The sequence below is a fragment of the Lynx canadensis genome, chromosome B2 (genome assembly GCF_007474595.2).
Source record: "Lynx canadensis isolate LIC74 chromosome B2, mLynCan4.pri.v2, whole genome shotgun sequence".
NCBI classification, from domain to species: Eukaryota; Metazoa; Chordata; class Mammalia; order Carnivora; family Felidae; genus Lynx; species Lynx canadensis.
The window spans coordinates 66794759-66815154 of record NC_044307.1 but is presented as its reverse complement, the minus strand read 5'-3'; the positions used below and the strand labels follow the sequence as shown (position 1 = coordinate 66815154).

The window sequence follows — 20396 nt, the reverse complement described above, 5'->3', positions numbered from 1 at the left end:
GACTGAGACACCGAGGTGCAGGAAACCCATCATTTTAAAGATCATGGCCCATACTGTAGTGATCCCATCCATCCACATTACTTGAAGGAGCCGAGCCCAAGGATTGCTTTTTTTTCTTGGAGGAAAACAAACCCTCCAGCAAGAAGCCTGCTAGGGAGGACCTCTTTAAGACATGTAGCATCCCAGGCACTCCCACTGCCACTCCTGTGCTATACCCCCTGAATGTTGAGTCCAACTCCAGGAAAGAAAGATCTGGATGCCAGAAACTTGGAAATGTCTAATAAAGGCAATCCTCCAGCCAGCTGGAGACCCTTGGCTCTACCTCCACCTCCACCACAGGCCATTGGTCTGTATTGCCTTGGCTTTGAGGGGCTGCTGAGGTCAGGAGACTTGGTCAGTCTCATCTGTGCTGTGTCCAAAGTTAATCGAAGTCCTCAGGGTCCCTGTGAAGCTCTGGGCCCCAGATACAACTCCTTTCCAAATCTCCTGCCAGCCGTGAAAGAGGAACAACTTTGTCTTTCTGTGCTGCAATCTGGATTCTGACTTACAGGTTCACTTAGTCTAATGAGTCGACTCTGGTAAACTTTTTTTGACTACTTTTATTATGAAAATATTCAAATATACACAGAAGTAGAAAGGGTAATATATTATCATATGTCTACCACCTGGCTCCAACAATATCATTTTAGTTTTCTGGTTTCACTTGTGGTCATTTAATTTGAAATTATACACTTTTTATTTCTATGTTTTATCTGGTTCTTATTCTCTTATGCTATGGCACATTTTTAACGTTTATTTTTTGAGAGAGAACATGCAGAAGCAGGGGAGGGGCAGAGAGAGGCCTGAAGTAGGCTCCAGGCTGAGCTGTCAGCACAGAGCCCAATACAGGCTCGGGAGCTGTGAGATCTCGACCTCAGCTGAAGTCAGATGCTTAACCAACTGAGCCACCCAGGCATCCCAAGAAACTACTTTTGTATGAATTTGTAGTAATGTAAGAGGAGGTAAAGCCCTAACCAATTATACACAAAGTGTTAATATAACTATCATGTACAGAACAGAAGACTATTCAAAACTATAAAGAGAAGTTGGGGAATGAGATTAGTCTAAGAATCTTTCATGGAAACGAAATTTTATTTTTCCTAGGATTTATTTTAGCCTATAGGCTGAAACTTAAGCACTGTTGCATATCCTAGTCTCATGAAACCCTTTTACTCTTTCATTTAGAAGTAGGTGAAGTATAATTATTTAGACAAGCACTCCCAAATAAAGTTCTATTTAACAAAATTAAAGGGCTATTCAGGGTAAGAGATCACCTTATCTTTTTATCATAGAAAAAAATTGTCAACAGTATCTTTTTCACTGCCATGACATCTGCACAGGCTTTAAACTCTTTAAAGACTGACATTAATAGAGCAACATTTTAGGAGATAAAATGTGCTTTTATTTTCAAATAAAGATAATAAAATTGGAAAATTAACTCAAGTTTAAATGTTTGATTTTATTAAAGAAGGTATAAAATAGTGAATTCCACCTTTTTAAACACTATTTTAGAATCAGTCATCTCTTCATACAGCCAGCATGTTTGCAATGTTTCCACATATCCTAAATAGTATCTCTAAAGTCTCGAAATCTGAAAAATAAGTAGAGGAAAACATAAATTGCTATTCCCAAGCCTTTAAATTTTAAACTGTGATAAAATTCATGTAACAAAATCTGCCACAGTGACCATTTTAAATATAGTTCAGTGTTATGTATCTTCATTTTTATACAGCCACTCTCTAAACTTTTTTATCTTGCAAAACTGAAAATCTATGCCCATTAAACACCTCCCATTTTCCCCCTTTGGCTCCTGAAAACCACTCTACTTTCTCTAGAAGCTGACTACTCTACCTACCTACGTTGTTAGGTGGAATTACACAGTATTTGTCCTTGACTGGCTTATTTCATTCAGCATAATATACTCAAGGTTCACCCATGTTGTACCATCCTGTCAGAATTTCCCTTTACACACCAATTAGTTTCTCTGTTTATGCCTGGGTTGCCTTCATCTTTTGGCTATTAAGAAAGCTATGAACTTGGGTGGACAAACTTCTTAGGGACCCTGCTTTTAATTCTCTTGGATATTAACCCAGAAATGAAATTGCTGGGTTATTTGATTTTTTTGAGGAACTGCTTTATTTTGCAGTGATACACACCTTACATTCCCACCAATAGTGCACAAAAGTTCTAATTTTACCCCTCCTCGCCAAAACTCAGTTTATTTGATAGTAGATATTCTATAATAGCCATCTGAATGTGTGTGAGACAATGTCATTACAGGTTTTATTTGCATTTCCCCAGTGATTAGTGAGGCTGAGCATCTTTCAGTGTTTGTTGTCCATTTGTGTATCTTTGGAGAAAGGTATATGGAAGTCATTTGCCCATTTTTTAATCAGGTTTTCATTCAGTTTTGAGTTCTCTATAAGTACTAATTCCTTCAGATATGGTTCACAAAAAAAAAAATAGAGGTATCATGCTAAGCAAAAGTCAGAGAAAGACATACTATGATTTTACTCGTGTAATTTAAGAAAACACAAGCAAAGGAAAAAGAGACAAACCAAGAAACAGATTCTTAACTAGAGTACAAACTGCTAGTTATCTGAGGGGAGGTGATTGGGAGATAAGTGAAATAGGAGAAGGGGATCAAGAAGGGCACTTGTGATGAGCACTGGGTGGCTGTCAGTGTTAAAAAAATCCTCTGGAATTTATTCATATAGCCCCCTACTGGACAATTAATTAGGTTAGTCTTTTCCTACTACAAATATTGGAATAATGAATCTTTACTTACATATGCAGACATATTTATAGAATACATTCCTAAAGTTAATAGCTGAAAAGGTTATGTATTTGTAATCGATACATTATCAAATTGCACAGAGCTTCTACCAATTTATACCTCAGCCAACTCAGTTACTCTTAATGAGATTTCTATACAACTTAAAATTTTCAACTCTAATACTTGCAACTCTAAATGAGATATATTAACTGGAACTTATATAAAAGTTAAATAACCCCTAATAATGTGTTAATGACTCTTAGAGATAGTGCTGATTGCAACAAACATAGTAACAGTATAGTTAAGGAAAACAGGCTGTTGGAAATCCAAAATTTGAAAGTGTTAAATTTTACCTCCTGTAAGTAGACTGGTACCACTTTTCAACAAGGACATTAGTAATAACATTTCTTAGGTTTTCCTTGGGGTTTTCCCAATTTTTCCATTTCTCTTCTCAGTTTATTTGCCTTGTATCTCTCGGCCATTGCCATAAGTTCATCTGGGACATTCTGAAACATTAAATGTTTATTACTAGGAATGAGATTTTCTTGCAGAGTGAAAGCTTTTCTTGGCAGTTTTAAAAATTTTTTCGGGGCGCCTGGGTGGCGCAGTCGGTTAAGCGTCCGACTTCAGCCAGGTCACGATCTCGCGGTCCGTGAGTTCGAGCCCCGCGTCAGGCTCTGGGCTGATGGCTCGGAGCCTGGAGCCTGTTTCCGATTCTGTGTCTCCCTCTCTCTCTGCCCCTCCCCCGTTCATGCTCTGTCTCTCTCTGTCCCAAAAAAATAAAAATAAACGTTGAAAAAAAAAAATATTTCGGGGCGCCTGGGTGGCGCAGTCGGTTAAGCGTCCGACTTCAGCCAGGTCACGATCTCGCGGTCCGTGAGTTCGAGCCCCGCGTCAGGCTCTGGGCTGACGGCTCAGAGCCTGGAGCCTGTCTCCGATTCTGTGTCTCCCTCTCTCTCTGCCCCTCCCCCGTTCATGCTCTGTCTCTCTCTGTCCCAAAAATAAATAAACGTTGAAAAAAAAAAAATTTAAAAATTTTTTCTATTGTTTATTTGAGAGAGAGACAAAGAGCAAGAGTGGGGGAAGGGTAGAGAGAGGGAGACAGAATTTGAAGCAAACTCCAGGCTCTGAGCCGTCAGCACAGAACCTGCTCCCAATCCCGTCCCCTTCTCTCTGCCCCTCCCCTCTCAGAAATAATTAAAAAACTATTTCAAAAAATAAATGAATAAAACAAGACTGATCTTTAAAAACTTCCATGACTATGCTACCACTCCCTGCTTGCATGGCCCTTTACAGTTGCTTGCCAGTCCCCTTAACTACTGTAACTGGTGCCACTTTCTGTATGTTCTTTCTTACCACTGGGCCTGAATGTTCGCCTGCTAGAACATGTATCCCTTTCTTGTACAGTTCTTCCAAACTCCGCCCCATTGGCTTCTTCCTCAGTATAATTTCCATTGAAGCTCACTACCATTAGATCAGGTTCCCCAATTATATACCATAGCTGCTTGTCTTTGCCATGCTATAGCACTCATAACATGTTTAATGTTTTTTCCTGACAAGTTTTTTCCTGACAAGCGCTAAGCCCCGGTATTTGGAATAAATGAAATTATTTGAACATTAGAAAAGTGATACAAAGTAGAGTTCTGAGTTGTTTATTCTCACCTGATGTGTTCTTTCCAGAATGTTAATTAACTCACCAGCGATCCTCCAGTCATTTCTAGTGATGAGGGTAACAGACATTCCAGTCTTCCTATAAAAGGGGAAGAGTGCATGTAATTCAATTTTATAATCTGTACTCACGATTCAGTTAGCAAAACAATAAAAATAGCAAAACCTCAACTTTTTCACAAGCCCAAATACGTTATTAAAAGTTAGCATTACTCTAACAGCAATTTGGAATCTCAATAATCTGGAGCTGTTCTATTTTTATTTTAGAGAGAAAGAGTGTGCATGCAAGTGGGGGAGAGGCAGAGGAGGAGAGAGAATCCCAGGCAGGCTTGATGCTCAGTGTGACCCTGGGATCATGACCTGAGCTGAAACCCAGCATTGGATGCTCAACTGACTGAGCCACCCAGGCACCACTGTTTCAACTGCGTATTCCCAAGGGATTTCCTAGTAGTCCTCTTACACAGGAACAGTAGAGTATCCACTGTGGATAGCTCAGTGTGACACTGTAGATATAAAGCAAAGAGTAGAATAACAAACAGCTGCAACTAATCAGAGAGGCATCTCGTTGAATCTGGAACAGGCCGATTGGACAGGGATAAAGTAGCAAAGCAAGTGGCACAGACAATTTACAGGCAAGACCAAAAAACACTTTTCTAGCTAAGAATCATTTGTGAACGGAGTAATGGTGGTTGGCTGCTTTCATAGGTAGACTGTGCTTACTTACCCTGCCCTTCCTGTGCGGCCTACTCTATGTACATATTCTTCAATGTTCCGGGGGAAATCATAATTATAAACATGTGTGATGTCGTGGACATCAAGACCTCGAGATCCTAAGTCTGTGGCAATCAGTATTCTTATTTTACCTAAAGAATAAAACCAAAAGAATATACATTCTGGCATAAACCAACCCAAGACATATCAGAAAAGTATATTCTCCCCTAATATCTAATTGGGTGAACCATTATTACTTTTAATATTAAAATACTTATGACAGTGAAAATTAGAAAGGGATATTTGTATATATATTTATATATAATACAATATAACATAATATTTATATATATTTATATTTCTTTTAAACTGCTGGCAAGTTATAATACAATATACATCATGGTTCAGCAGATAGTCCCTGCATCACCTGAACCATGTCAAAGATATACAACTTTCAGGTAAATTAATGGCAGTACCCCACATTGCAAATTACCTTGATATGCAGGTTTAAATATTAGTTCTTGGGAGTTTGGATAGCTAAATATATTTAATATATGACTAAAACGTATTCTTAATTTGAGAGTGTGCACCCAAGCAGGGGAGAGGGTCAGAGGGAGAAAGAATCTGAACCCACGCTCAGCACTGAGCCTAACGTGGGGCTTGATTCCATGACAGTGGGATAAAGACCTGAGCTGAAATCAAGAGTCAGATGCTGAACTGACTGATCCACCCAGACGCCTGTGAAAATCTGAGTATTCAGAGCTCTAGCAAGTAGTTTTGGGATCTGCAAACTGAGGACAGATCTTAGAAATGGGTTCCATGAAAAGGTGCTGTCACTCAGCCAGGTGCAGGCATTATACACTTAAACTGGATCAAATACTAATTGTGTAATGTACCTGTTTTTTTTTTTTTTTAATATACCTGTTTTAAAGTTTTCTAATGCTTTCTCTCGGTCTTTCTGTTCTCTGTTGCCGTGAAGGGACTCCACTGATATATGTTGCAGGATCAGGTCACTTGATAAGTGATCGGCACTGAAGCAAAAGATGAAGTCAGTGATCTTAAGTGCTTATTCTAATACCACTATCAATTTATTAGTTTTACTTCTATTAGCAAGGACTATTCCATTCTATTTACTTCTGTTAGCAGAAGACTGAAACATACTGAAAGATATATATACACTGTTTGAAATTAATATACAAATAGAGCTAATGCTAAACACATCAGTTTGATGATTTAATGATGTAAAAGAAAAAATACTCACACAGCTTTTCTACTAACAAACACGATGACTTTGTCTTTGGGAGACATGTTTTCTAGAAAAGTTTGGATATGAGATCGCTTCTCTTCTTCTGTGGTGACAATTATGTTTTGTTTCACCGTACTTACTGCCTAAAGGAGTCAAAAGATCAGTACATCAAAATTGATAGGCAAACAATATACACTGGCTCAAAATGTATCTATCGCTATCACTGGTTAAGTATTAATAAACTGCCAAGGGGAAAAAGGCAGATCATCTCAAAAGGACCTGTTTCTACTCAAAGATTTATCATTCAGCCTCTTGCTTCTTACTTATTCACCCAAGCTGAGTTGGAAACTTGAGTACTTGGCAAGTTAGTTGAAAGTAATTGGTTACCATTGTTGGGAAAGATGACCAGAGTGAGGCCAAACTGCCATGAATTTGGGTACAGTTCTTATAATGAAGGAGGATGATCAGCTTGGGACAAGAGTTTCCATTCAGTGAGTATTCTGACACTTTAATGCAAAATTTTAAAATATCATTGATACAATTTAACCCAGAGATAAAATGGGTTTTAATAGCATTTAATGAAAGGAATGCCATATCTAGCCAAACTTTTCATGCAATCTAATGAAATGAGCCTAGGCAATGACCTATCACTATTACTTGTGATTAAAAGATCAATTTTTCAATAATGATTAATCGAACATTCAATTTCGATCAAGTGGAAGGCCAGGGAACTTTCAAAGGAGGAGATACATAATGGAGATCTTTATGGATTGTATAATTACTGATATCTGAACCCACTGATCCATCGTAATTTCACCAAAACACCAGACTTACACACATGCACTTGTTGACCTTGTTCAGAACCTGATTAACAGGATTAAATAAAAATGATATATCAGGAAAATAGGAAAAAGGACTGGATAGGAGGGTATTGAGGGATTATTAAAATTTTAGATGTGAAATAACTACCATAATTGTTAAAATTAGTCTTGGATGTATACTGAAGTTTTTATCAATGAATCATACGTATCTAAGATTTTCTCTATAACTAGGGAGTGGACAGAGTTGTCATGTCAAAACAAAGTAATTACAATTCTCATAAGAAATATTTTTGGTAATAGTAATAAAAAACAAGCTTACAATTAGGTCCAAAGTACCAACGTATACAATCATGGGCTCTTTTAAATAAGACTGTGCAAGTCGACGGACAGCATATGGCCACGTTGCACTAGAAATAAAGCATGATACAAACATTAAAATTTTATCATAAAAAATTACCATTTCCCTAAGAATGCTATGAATCAGATTACCCATAGAAGACAAATTTAGTACTTTTAAATAAGGAGGACTTTTACAGAATGTGTACTTCACAAAGAATTGCTGGACTAGAGTGAGGCTACTAGATGATACCTTTAAATAAGCTGAATTAAAAAGTTTATAAACCAAGGTGAAGGAGATCTATGCCTTAAATTCTAATCAAAAATGAATTCAAGATTTAGATTAGTTTTCCCCTGGCCTTTATAAAACAATATTGTCAGCATACATTGTCAGAAAAACCAAGTGCTTATGCAAAATAAAAGCATTTTAAGTGTACTGAAAGGACATGTAAATTCAAATGTTTCTTCATCCATACAAAGTAATCTTACCTTTTGTACTTTCACTGTAGTTATAACAATGGAACTATTAGTAACAAATGAGGACATACTTCCAATTATACACTATTCTTTTTAATGTTAATGGCACAAAGGTTATAAGCCACAGAGAAAAGTGTATAGATCACTCTGCATTTATTTTTATTTAATGTTTTTATTTTATTTGAGAGAGACAGTGTGAGCGGGGAACAGAGAGGAAGACAGAATCTGAATCAGGCTCCAGGTTCTGAGCTATTGGCAGAGCCTGACTGAGGGCTCGAACTCAAACCGGAAGATTATGACCTGAGCCAAAGTTGGATGCTAAACTGAGCCACCCAGGCTCATTTAAATAACATTGTTTCTCAGTTTTATCATGGGCAAAAAACTATTCAGTATCAAAGGTTTGTCTCTAAGAACAGGTGCATGTTTTCAAATGTGAGGCCCCCACTTCTGAAACAATCTCCCCTCCATGAGTTCCCTGTGTGTTTTCACAGAAATGTCTACCTATAACTTAGGAAATCCAAATCATTATTATACTGCTACACTGAATTGCTGTACTAAGTGATGACATAATGTCTTTCACCGAAGCATCTCAAGATACCTTCAATACTCTAACATCCTGTAGGGGAATTAAGAATGGAATCTAGTCCAGTGATTTCTATTTTGTAGACTAGCAATTAGGCATATTACCTACCTTGTCATAATTGTCTGCCTGTCAGGGCGCACATCTAATAAAATCTTCATTATCTGGGGTTCAAATCCCATGTCTAGCATCTTGTCAGCTTCATCTAATACCTGCATTAAAATGATTGTGGCTACATTAGATATGGGAGGTAACTAATATGCTGTTAACATACTATAATAAGGTAATTCTCTCATTTCCCCTATTACTTAAGCCAGTATTTTATTTATTTTAGAAGAATACCTTTTGAGAAAGATAGGAGTTGGGGAGAGTCCCAACCAGGCTCCCTCACACCTGGTGAGGTGAGATCATGACCTTAGCCAAATTCCAGAAGAGTCTAATGCTTAACTGACTGAGCCACCCAGGTACCCCTTAAGCCACTATTTTAATTTCTTCAGAACAAATAAGGGCGGATCTAGTTGTAACACAGATTGATTTAAGCTGGCTTACAGTTTCTAGATCTAATGAAAAACATGTTAATGTCGGGGCACCTGGGTGGCTCAGTCGGTTGAGTGCCCGACTTTGGCTCAGGTCATGATCTCACAGTTTGTGAGTTCAAGCCCCGCGTCGGGCTCTGTGCTGACAGCTCAGAGCCTGGAGCCTGCTTCGGATTCTGCGTCTCCCTCTCTCTCTGCCCCTTCCCTGCTCATGCTCTGTCTCTGTCTCTCAAAAATGAACATTAAAAAAAATTTTTTTTAAATGTTAATGTCTAAAATATCTACATGGATTTTAATTTTTTACTTATCTACATTTTCTAATATTTATAAAAATTGAAATAGAATGCAAAGCATAGACCTTTGGTTTTGGCTCAAATCATGATCTTGGGGCTTTAAGCCCTGCATCGGGCTCTGTGTGGGCTCTATGCCAGCAGCATTCTCTCTGCCCCTCCCCCACTCGTGTTCTCTACTTCTCAAACTTAAAAAAATAAAACTATTACAACATGGATAGTATTCTAAGACTGTTTTAATAAGAATTCTATCCTTCCTCCTAGTATCCCAAACCCTCACTCCATGATTACCAAGTAAGTTATGCTTCTGAGGTCGACAAAGTTATTCATTTGTAGATCATTCAGTCTTCCAGGAGTTGCAATAATAATATCTACTCCTTTTTTCAGTTCTTGTATCTGACCATTTCTATCTCCTCCACCATATATACAAACACTTAAAAAAAAGAGGTACATGTTCAGGCAAGGAATGTCCCATTACAACGCAAAATCCCAACCAAAGCATTTTGGGTACAAAAAAAGGTATGTAAATCAGAAAGTATCAGATACCCTCTGGGTAGTTTTTGTCCCTTTGTAAGAACTATCCACACCCATCAACCCTCAGTGATGTGTTCTAAAGAGCCATATTTGCATCACTGTTACTTGATGTCACTGACCTGGCTACCTTTGATTTAGAGTGGGGTAATGCCTGACTCATGCTGAGCCAATCACATTCTCTAAATGTATAAAAAATGGGGATAATGTATAAAGCTATGAATTATTAAAATGCCCTTACAAGAATGGACAATGAAATGACAACGTACCTTTTAAGGCCTTTATATGAATACTTAGAACATTCCGCTTGTACTTGAAGAGCTAATTCCCTAGTGGGTATAAGGACTAACATTCCGGGTCCGTTCCTTTTTTCTCTAATTCTTTGGAGAGAAAACAATTATTAAAGCACCTGTCTCAGGTACATATAGTACATTCATTCACCGCTTTCAGAATTTGTAGGAATGAATGTCAGAAGTCACATACATTCACCACAAAATGTGGAGTACAGAAAAACGGCACAACAAAACACCAACGGCCCAGATACCAGCCTTTTCATTTAACATGGCCAACGCTTTCCCTGTGTCAAACATTCCCACACAATTGTATTGGATGTAATTATTTAAACATTTCCAATATTTCACTATTAAGACTACCTATCACTTCCTAAAAATCCTTTTGTCAGCTTATACTCTGACCAGGCCAGTATAAGCTCATTTCCCTGAGGCTAGGCATACTTTTTGGCCAATGCAACAGATGAAAGAAACTTTAATTGCATCTTTGATAGCCACATCTATTAAGCCCCTATGAAGAGAACCCAGCTGTAGAAATTCTTACACAGGCTGTAAATCGAGATGGATGAATCCAGGCATTAGGTAGGACAATGTCTTCCCTGTTCCAGTTTGGGATACTCCTATAAGATCTATTCCTTGTAGGACTATTGGCCATGTCTGTGACTAAAACAGAAATATTAAAAGTGAATCTTTCAGTCAAATGCCCCTCCTCTCCCTGCCACAAACTTCTTTCAACATTTTTTTTTCATGCTAGGCCCTGCTGGTACAGGGGATGCTCACAAGGGATAGTTACTCCCTGGTGATTTAACTTCTAATAATCAGACATTGTTTGGGGGGAAAAAACTGTCAGTAAAACATCGGAATTAAAGAAACCATACCTGAATTGGTGTCGGCTTCCTGAAACCTGCCTTTTTAATGTTTTCCATAACCTCAGGGTAATGTTTAAAGGCGTCCTCAAAAGTACAGGTAGGATTTGGTATCTGACGCTTCTGACCATTTTTCAAGTCATCACACATTATATTATAATTTTCTTTCCTTTAAGGAAAAGAGTATTAGTGGCTTTGGTCACTTTATTCCCCAAGTAAGAAATGTTTCCCAGCATTAGTTCATCATATCTAGAAATTCAACTGCAACTGTCAAACTACAGAAAAATACAATAGAAGTGAGCCCATCTTTTTCTTATCAGAATAGTTAACAGAAAAGAAAAAAGATACATTGTATGAATGGGCCAATGAAATTTCATCGAAAGCTGAAGAATACAGCCTGAAAATCACATGCTTTATGATTTCTATCAGACTTGGCAAACACAAGGTTCTACAAATGTTCCACATACATTTACTGTCAACAATACTATCAAATGGAAATTTCTCATTTGACAAGTGATCACTTGTCCAAAGTCTGAGCCCTATTCCAATCCTAGAATAACTGTTCTGCTCTTCCATATTATCTTAGTTTTATAACAGACTGATAGAAAACACGTTGCTGTTAGGACCCTTAATTCCAGATAATAAGCACTGAAGAAGAGATGCTGATATTCATATCAACTTATGACTTAACAGTAGTAGAAATAATTCTCTAAAACTGCTGTCCAACACAGCAGGCACTGCACTAACCACAGTAGTCTTCCTGAGTTAAAAACTCAGCTCTTCAATTACACTAGCCACATTTTCAAAGTTCAATAGCTATCAATAGTGACTCCTCTATTGGACAAATACTATCCTTTTGCCATCTTTGCAGAAAGGTTTCTTGGATAGCAATGTTCTAAAATATTTCATGTAGGATGTAACCAAGTTCATGTGAATACCACAAATGTAGTCTTTGATTGCAGTAATTTTAAATGTTTGCCTGATGAGTTAATTTAATAATATAACAATACAAATACTTAAAACTACTCACCTCCAACTTTCTACTTGCTCTTGTGACATTGAACTTGTTGCTTCTGACTCCTTGTAAAAATTTTTCTTAATTGCAGGTAAGTCTGAAACAAAGATGAAAATTAAAACTTTTTGATAAGTCAATTTCATTGAAATTTATTCAATAACAGAAGTTAAACTAATCTATTTATTAAATTCACCTTACAGGTTTAGACAGTTCTTTGCCAGTCAGACTTATGCTAGTCTCTAAGAGATCTCCTGTTTTGGTTTCTTTCAATTACATTTTTCATCTGAGAAAGGGAGCCCTGATAATTAAGTTTAGTAAGAGAAAGAATACTTTACATAAGACAATCATCCCAATTGGTAAATCTTCTTCTCAAACACAGTAGACTGATTTTACCTTGTCTTTGAAGATCCATTTTATTTCTGTTTAGGTATAGAATATTTATTCTACTTTGAGGCTATTTTGTCTCCTTTCTTTTATATGGCTAGCATACTTCCTCCAAACTTAAATCTTTTCTGGGCCCCCTATCCTTGATCTCCCTACCACATACTGTTCAGGGCAGCACTGGTAACTTAACATGCAGATGAACTGAACACTTAAATGGTCATTGTTATATTTGTCACTATTAGTGCATTAGCTTTTTGCTTTTTAATTTAACTTTATTTTAGAGAGTTTGAGAGGGGGAGAGTGGGAAAGGGGGGAGAATGTTAAGCAGGCTCCACACTCAGTGCTGAGCCCATTGCAAATTTTTTTTTTTTAATTTATTTTTGGGACAGAGAGAGACAGGGCATGAACGGGGGAGGGGCAGAGAGAGAGGGAGACACAGAATCGGAAAGAGGCTCCAGGCTCAGAGCCATCAGCCCAGAGCCCGACATGGGGCTCGAACTCACGGACCGCGAGATCGTGACCTGGCTGAAGTCGGACGCTTAACCGACTGCGCCACCCAGGCACCCCCCATTGCAAATTTTAAATGACATTGTATTGCTGCCTTGTGATAGCCAAAATTAGTACCTGAATTTAGACTGAAGTTTAGTGGATGTGAAACATTACACTCCATAATTCCAAGTGAGAATCTCATTTAAGATTAATGCAAATGAAAAAAACCCTCATCTCTTATCAAAAACTGTTTTTCTTTCTTATTAATGTTTTTCCCTTATTTTGCCCTTGTCAGCAAGGACACTCCAGAATCAATTTCTCAACCACATCCAACAATGTTAACCACTTATGGTTGGCATGTTCATTGTCTTCATTTTCCCCTTGGGCCTGATTTTCTATATTTTATTAAACTCTTGCCATGAATTACCTCCAGTAAGACAAAAAAGTGTAATGTTTTTAAGTTTACTTTTTTTTGAAGAGAACTCAAATGGAGGAGGGGCAGACAGGAAGGCACAAAACCTGAAACAGGCTCCAGGCTGAGCTGTCCATGCAGAGCCAGATGTGGGGCTTGAACCAATGAGCTGTGAGATCATGACCTGAGCCAAAGCTGGATGCTTAACTGACTGATCCACACAGACTCCCCATAAGTTTAATATTTTAATTTCCCAATTATAACACTGATAACAGCATAGAAAACATAGAAACAAGTCTTGCCACAGGGACTAACTGCAGCATTTAATGTTTTATTAACATTTTTCATATTGATTTCATTACTAGAAATAAGATACATCTTAGAGGATAAAAACCTCAAGTAAAACCCACCCCCCCCCAAAAAATAAACCAAAAAAAAAACACCAAAAGTACACCAACACTAAATGTACATGTTAGGATACAGCACTAACCTTCCCACTTTTTCTTTTTCCATTTCAAAGCATCTTCTCGAATTTGATCCCAATCAATCAATGGCTGATTCTCTGTACTATTACCCTCTGTCCTTAAATCTCTTCCAACAGAAGGTTGGAATGCAACAATATCTGTTAAAATATTTTTTACCAAATTAGTTCAAAACAAATCCTAATTGTATAAATTACCCCATTTTACTGTTTTGTGTTTAAAAACCAGACAATAGGGGCACCTGGGTGGCTCAGTCTGCTTAGATCATGATCTCACGGTTGGTGAATTCAAGCTCCACCTCAGGCTCTGTGCTATCAGCTTGGAATTCTCTCTGCCCTTACCTGGCTCATGCACACTCTCTCAAAATACATACATACATACATACATACCAGAAAATAATGCTTAAAATATAAAGAGTAGGTTTTAGTACTATGATGCTATGACAATTTGTATAGTTTTTCAGTTACCAGAGTTACTGAAATAGAAATTTATTAAAGAAATGGAAATTAGTTTGAAAGCCTGGTGTTTGCTAATAAATCCCATATTAATCTTTACAACAATCCTGTGAGGCAGAGGTCAGGCCAGGTTAACAGATAAAGAATCTTAAAGGCCTCCCAGAGCTTCCTTCCTAAGAAACACTAAGAGGCAATGCTGCCATCAACTTTAAGATGCCGTTTCTTTGTTACTTTCATATTTCCGGAAATGGCTCAATAATGGCTTTTCCTCTAGTCCAAGATCTGAGATTTTTTTAAGTAAACTATGCCTAACAGGGGGCTTAAACTCATAACCGCAAGATCAAGAGTCACATGCTCTACCAACTGAGTCAGCCAGGTGACCCTGAGATTTTTTTAAATGCCAAACTAGGTAGTTTTCAAAGTTGGTCACATTCTAGGGAAGAGATAGAATCAGAAGGTCATGACTAATCCTTCTACCATTAATAGTGAATGCATTAAAAGGTTATTTTGTTTTTTCTCACTTACCTGTGGCTAAAAGTAAAACTGCAAGGCTTCACTCACCATAGAGATTAAGTGTTTTAATGTAAGAAAATGAGTATTCTGGCATTTCAAAGGAAAAAATGCATAACAGATAAGATTTAATGACAGCAATCTGAAGATGTTATCAGGAAAAGCATCAACTAAGCAATTTTTAAACAAAGCAATTTTTAAAATTTTAACAAGGCTGTGGTATACAAAAATTACTTACCAATTCTAGGCTTTAAACTGTAACTTTCTTGTTGTTTAACAACATTATCTATCGCTGTTTTGGCCTTGGCCTTCATGCCCTTGCTACCGAATATCCTGACCTGTGCATCAGGATAACCTTTTATTATCTAGAAGCAGGAGAAAAATAGGTGAGACTGAAGTCCTTTTACCACGCCCCCCTCCAAAAAAATCACTCAACTTCAAATAGCATAAAAATTTTAAGTAAATCTAGTATTGCTGTCAGTGTCTTTAAGTTCTAATTGGAGGGGATTCTTCATTCTACAAATCTATCCTGAGGTCTATCTCCTGGTTGGAAGAAAAGGAACAGGACAATCTAAATTTAAAAACTACCATGTCAGGGGCACCTGTGTGGCTCTGTCGGTTAAGGTCAGACTCTTGATTTCAGCTCATGATCTCATGGTTCATCAAGCCCCTCATTGAGCTCTGCTCTTGACAGCAAGAGCATGCTTGGAATTCTGTCTCAAAATAAACTTAAAAAAAACCTACAGTGACAGTTATGCAATACATTTAGCAACTAGTGTTAGAAGATTAAACTGTTAATCTGACCTCTTTTTAACTATGAAATTGTAATTTGGCAAATCATACAGAACTGTAGGGATGTGGCAGATTAACCTATGTGCTATATTAATAGCAGATTGAATGGTCAGGTTATTTATGTAAAATTTTAACTTGAGGGAAAGCAACCTTACTACAAGGCTGACATGACATTTGAAGACTCTTGAAGTCACATCCTTAACTATGCATAATCCCAGATAACCTCATTGATTCAATATCTGGAAATTGCTATACCAAATGCTATCTTAGGCTGGTGATTTCAAAAAAGCTTAACAATTTCCACTATTTACAGACAACTGTTCTTTTTATGTTTATTTTTGAGAGAGGGCATGTGTGGAGGGGAGAGGCAGAGAGAGGGAGATAAAGAACAGGCTCCTCATGTCAGTACAGAGCTGGATGCAGGGGTCAATCCCACAAACTGAGATCAAGACCAGAGTGAAAACCAAGAGTCAGATGGTTAGGGGCCCCTGGGTGGCTCAGTGTCCAACTTCAGCTCAGGTCATGATCTTGTGGTCAGTGAGTTCAAGGCCCGTGTTGGCACTGTGCTAACAGCTCAGAGCTGGGAGCCTGCTTTGGATTCTCTCTCTTCCCCTTCCCCACTCACAGTGTCTGCCTCTGAAAAATGAATAAAGCTTAAAAAACAAAAGTCAGATGGTTAACCTACTGAGCCACCCAGGCCCCCTGTATAAGTTCTTGAAATGAGGCTGAAATGAACACGGAGAGGATGGAAAGAATGGGGATGCAGGAGGTCTTAGGCCTCCCTGATGAGCAGGAGTTATATCAGCTAAGATAGGAGAGTGTCAGGAGCCCAGCTGTAAGCACTCAAGGAGTTCAGTGGAGGGAGTGAAGGCAAAAGAGGCTAGAGGTTAAAGGAGACAGATCAAGTGGACCATGCTAAGGAGTCTGGACTTCTTAAGAGCCTGAGATATTATGAAAAATTTTTATGCAGGAAAAGAAAACAAATTATGGGGGCGCCTGGGTGGCGCAGTCGGTTAAGCGTCCGACTTCAGCCAGGTCACGATCTCGCGGTCCGTGAGTTCGAGCCCCGCGTCGGGCTCTGGGCTGATGGCTCAGAGCCTGGAGCCTGTTTCCCATTCTGTGTCTCCCTCTCTCTCTGCCCCTCCCCCGTTCATGCTCTGTCTCTCTCTGTCCCAAAAATAAATAAAAAACGTTGAAAAAAAAAATTTAAAAAAAAAAAAAAGAAAGAAAACAAATTATGAAAACAATTTATATTTTAGAAATATTGCTAGTGAGAGGGGGATAAGACTAGAAGTGGGATGGAAGATTAGGGGAGAATGCCCCAAATGTGATTCCCCTTGAGAAATACAGGAAATATAAAGGAACGCAGTGACAGACTGGTTGCAGGATAAGGAGAGGGAAGTAATCTGAGATTTCTGGCTTGGGAACTGGGTGAATGATATAGCTGCTGAGACTGGGAACACAGGCGCAGGTCAGGGTTTGAGGGATGGGGTCCAAAAAGCACATGATGAATATTCAAGATCTCAATGTCAGTTGAGATTATCGCTAAAGATTTTTACCTCCAGGAGTCACAAAACCTAGACCTGGAAATGGACCACAATGTGGGACCATTCCTGAAAAAGAATGGCAGCCTGAAGAGTTTTGCCAATTCATTTAAATAACCAATAGTATGTTAATAACTAAAGAGAAATTATAGTTACAAATGAACTATGTTCTTTGAGGATTTAATACAGACCACTTACCTGTATTTTTGTGTTTGTTGTACTTTGTATGTCTTTTATTTTTGACCCACCACGACCTGTTTTTAATAAAATATTTAAGAGATTTAATCAAAGTCACAACTGGATATCACCTCACACCTATGAGAATGAGTATCAAAAATACAGGAGACAAGTGTTAATGAGGATGTGGAGAAAAGGGAAGCTTGTGTGCACTGTTGGTGGGAATGTAAATTGGTACAGGGACAGGTTAGTCAAAAACTAAAAATAGAACTACCCTATGATCCAGCAATTCCTCTTGTGGCTGTATATCCAAAGGAAACAAAACTGTTTCAAAGATATCTATCCTGTTCATTACAGCATTATTGTATTATTCACAATAGTTATGAAGTGGAAACAACCTAAATGACTATCAACAGACCCCTGAATGAAAAAAAATTTGGTATAGGGGCGCCTGGGTGGCTCAGTCAGTTGAGTATCCAACTTCGGCTCAGGTCCTGATCTCAAGGTATGTGGTTTGAGCCCACACTGGGCTGTGCTGACGACTGGGAGTCCCCAGCCTGCTTCAGATTCTGTCTTCCTTGCTATCTGCTCCTCCCCAGCTCATGCTGTCTCTCAAAAGTAAATAAACACTAAAAATTTTTTTAATATTTAAAAATTGAAAAACATGTTATAAACATGCTAAAAAAGCTTTCAGCCTTAAAGTATTCCTTTTTTGACAACATGATTGAAGCTTGGGAACATTATGCTAAATGAAATAAGCCAATCACAAAAAATAGAGCATGACTTTGAGATATCTAATGTAATCAGACATAGAAACAAAGATGATGGTATTTGCCAGCGATGGGAAAAGGGGAAAATGGTGAGTTGTTCAGTGGGTAGTTGTCATCCAAGATGAAAACATTCCAGAGATCTGTCACACAACATTGCTTTTATAGCTAACAGTACTGTATTGCACTTAAATTTAAGCTTAAATACATGTTTTTTTTTTTTACAAGAAAAAAAAAGTGGCTCCAGAACCAACATTAAGTGGGTGGTCTCTAGCACAGAGCCTGCACTATCACAGGTGCTCAGTAAGTGTTCACTGTGTGATTTATTGCAAATCTAGGGGCTTTCATTTATGGAGCATCACTCTTCAGATCTTTGAGCCTGAGCCTTCTTGAGGAAACAAATCTATACCTGGTCTATCAATCAACTCTATTTAACAGCAGCCTGCAAAATGCTGTCGTTTTTCAAAACAGGTTTAGAAAAGGGTAAAACAAAATATTAGCTCTCATACCTAATAGGCAAAGTGCTCAAATTTATCCTGTCTTAATGGCCACAAATGGGACAAATCTCCATTTCTACAGTTTCTAAGTGTCTTTCAAAAATGAATTTCTAAGACTCAGGTGTACTAAGAAAAAAAGATCCTGTTTTTCAGGAGGTAAATACCCAAGTAAAAGAAACAGTGCAAGATATTGCTACTGTTCTGAACAACCCTAATATCCTACACCTTCTTTAATGGCTCTAAATGGTGCTCAAAGAAACAGATTGGACTTGGACTTGTTCATTTTGGGTTAAGTCGTGAAAAGGCCTGACCTTTCACTCCAAAGATTTGATAAATCTAAGAGTTTGGTTTCCCAAAATATCAACTCCACAAAGTATCTAAAGTGACATCATTCTAGCATCAGATGGTATTAGAAATATCACAGTTAAAGGCCTTGATTTCATTAGATGGCTGCTGAATGGAGGCGAAGAGAGTGGGTGGGGAGGCCTTGGCCCCGCCCCGCCTATCCAACCTTGTTACACTTACCGATCACAGCGCCGACCCACATGTTCTTCAATCCAAAGCAGAGCGGCGGTTCGCGGGCACCAGGCGCCACAGGCTGCGGGAGACCAGACGAATTCCTCCAGCCGCCACCTCTGCCGCCCTTAGGGACCCCCTGACCTCTTCGATTTGAATCCTCCGTCGGCCTTTCTGGAGCCCGGGACACTGCCGAGCCTCGTCGGGTCGCAACGACCCACGAGGAGGCGTTGGCGTCTGCTTCTTGCCTCGACATGGTTCCTTGAAGAAGATCCGGCGCGTCCGACGTCGCTCCAGTAGGGATCTGCACCACACCCCCGTGCCGTCGTAGTCTTAAATAAGGCAGCCACGCAGCCGCTACTTAAGGAGCCCGCTCAAGGCTCGCCACGCCCTGGCCACGCACCCATTGGTGGACAAGATGTTGTGGGCGTGGTCCTCACTGTTTGACCAATCCACTTTTTCTATCATATGAGGGCTCCTCGAAAGAGTCAATGCGCAGGCTTTAGGTTCCTTTTCAGGTGTGGGACTTCCAAGGGTTCTCCTTTGTGCTTTGCTCTACGAAACTCCCAGCCCAACCACCCTCAACCTCAGTTGTTCAGAAACGTTTTTTAGCCGTGACTCGTAAACGTCAGCCATTTTTACAACATGACCCAGTACATACATAAAAATTTTGAAACAAAAGGTTAAAAAAACAGCACTTACCATTGTTCTAAGAGCAGCACTTTGATATATTTAATATTCATTTTTAAATCATTGGTTGTTATGCACAAAATTCAATGACCCACAGTTTAAAAACTAACTGGACTGAAAAATGCTGCTTTAACTCTTCACACACTTGACCTGAATGTTTGCTGTATGCGAGGTAATGAAATTTAATAAATGCCTGAAGCACTCCCGTCATTGTAGTGTGGCTCTGTGGCTGGATGTATTATTTCAGGAAGCAAGTCGGCTAGGCGTGCCCCTACTTTGATTAGGATCTTTGAATTGTCTAAACAAATCTCAGTTCACTCATCTATAAAACAAAGTAGTTCTTTATTATGCTAGGTTCTCTGGTCCATGCTCAGGAATGAAAAAAAGAAAAAAAAAGTACAAACGTGATCCATCCGGGTTGAATGGGTTAACTCACATGGAATTAACTGTAACTTTCTTCCTTTCTTTTTTCTTTCTTTCTTTCTTTCTTTCTTTCTTT

General features: G+C 38.6%; 1 protein-coding gene across 1 annotated transcript; it reads right to left on the bottom strand.

The window, feature by feature from the left end:
* Nucleotides 1-3197: 3197 nt before the first annotated feature.
* DDX43 (DEAD-box helicase 43) lies at nucleotides 3198-19528 on the bottom strand. The gene is made up of 16 exons (XM_030314574.1): nucleotides 19217-19528; nucleotides 17449-17504; nucleotides 15153-15279; nucleotides 13958-14089; nucleotides 12198-12279; nucleotides 11180-11336; nucleotides 10846-10964; nucleotides 10281-10391; nucleotides 9772-9913; nucleotides 8766-8866; nucleotides 7581-7668; nucleotides 6456-6583; nucleotides 6116-6225; nucleotides 5208-5346; nucleotides 4478-4565; nucleotides 3198-3321 (listed from the first exon to the last, which is right to left on the bottom strand). Exons 1-16 carry the CDS (start codon nucleotides 19461-19463, stop codon nucleotides 3208-3210), a joined length of 1941 nt encoding a protein of 646 aa, XP_030170434.1. The 5' UTR covers nucleotides 19464-19528; the 3' UTR covers nucleotides 3198-3207.
* Between the last annotated feature and the right edge of the window lie 868 nt (nucleotides 19529-20396).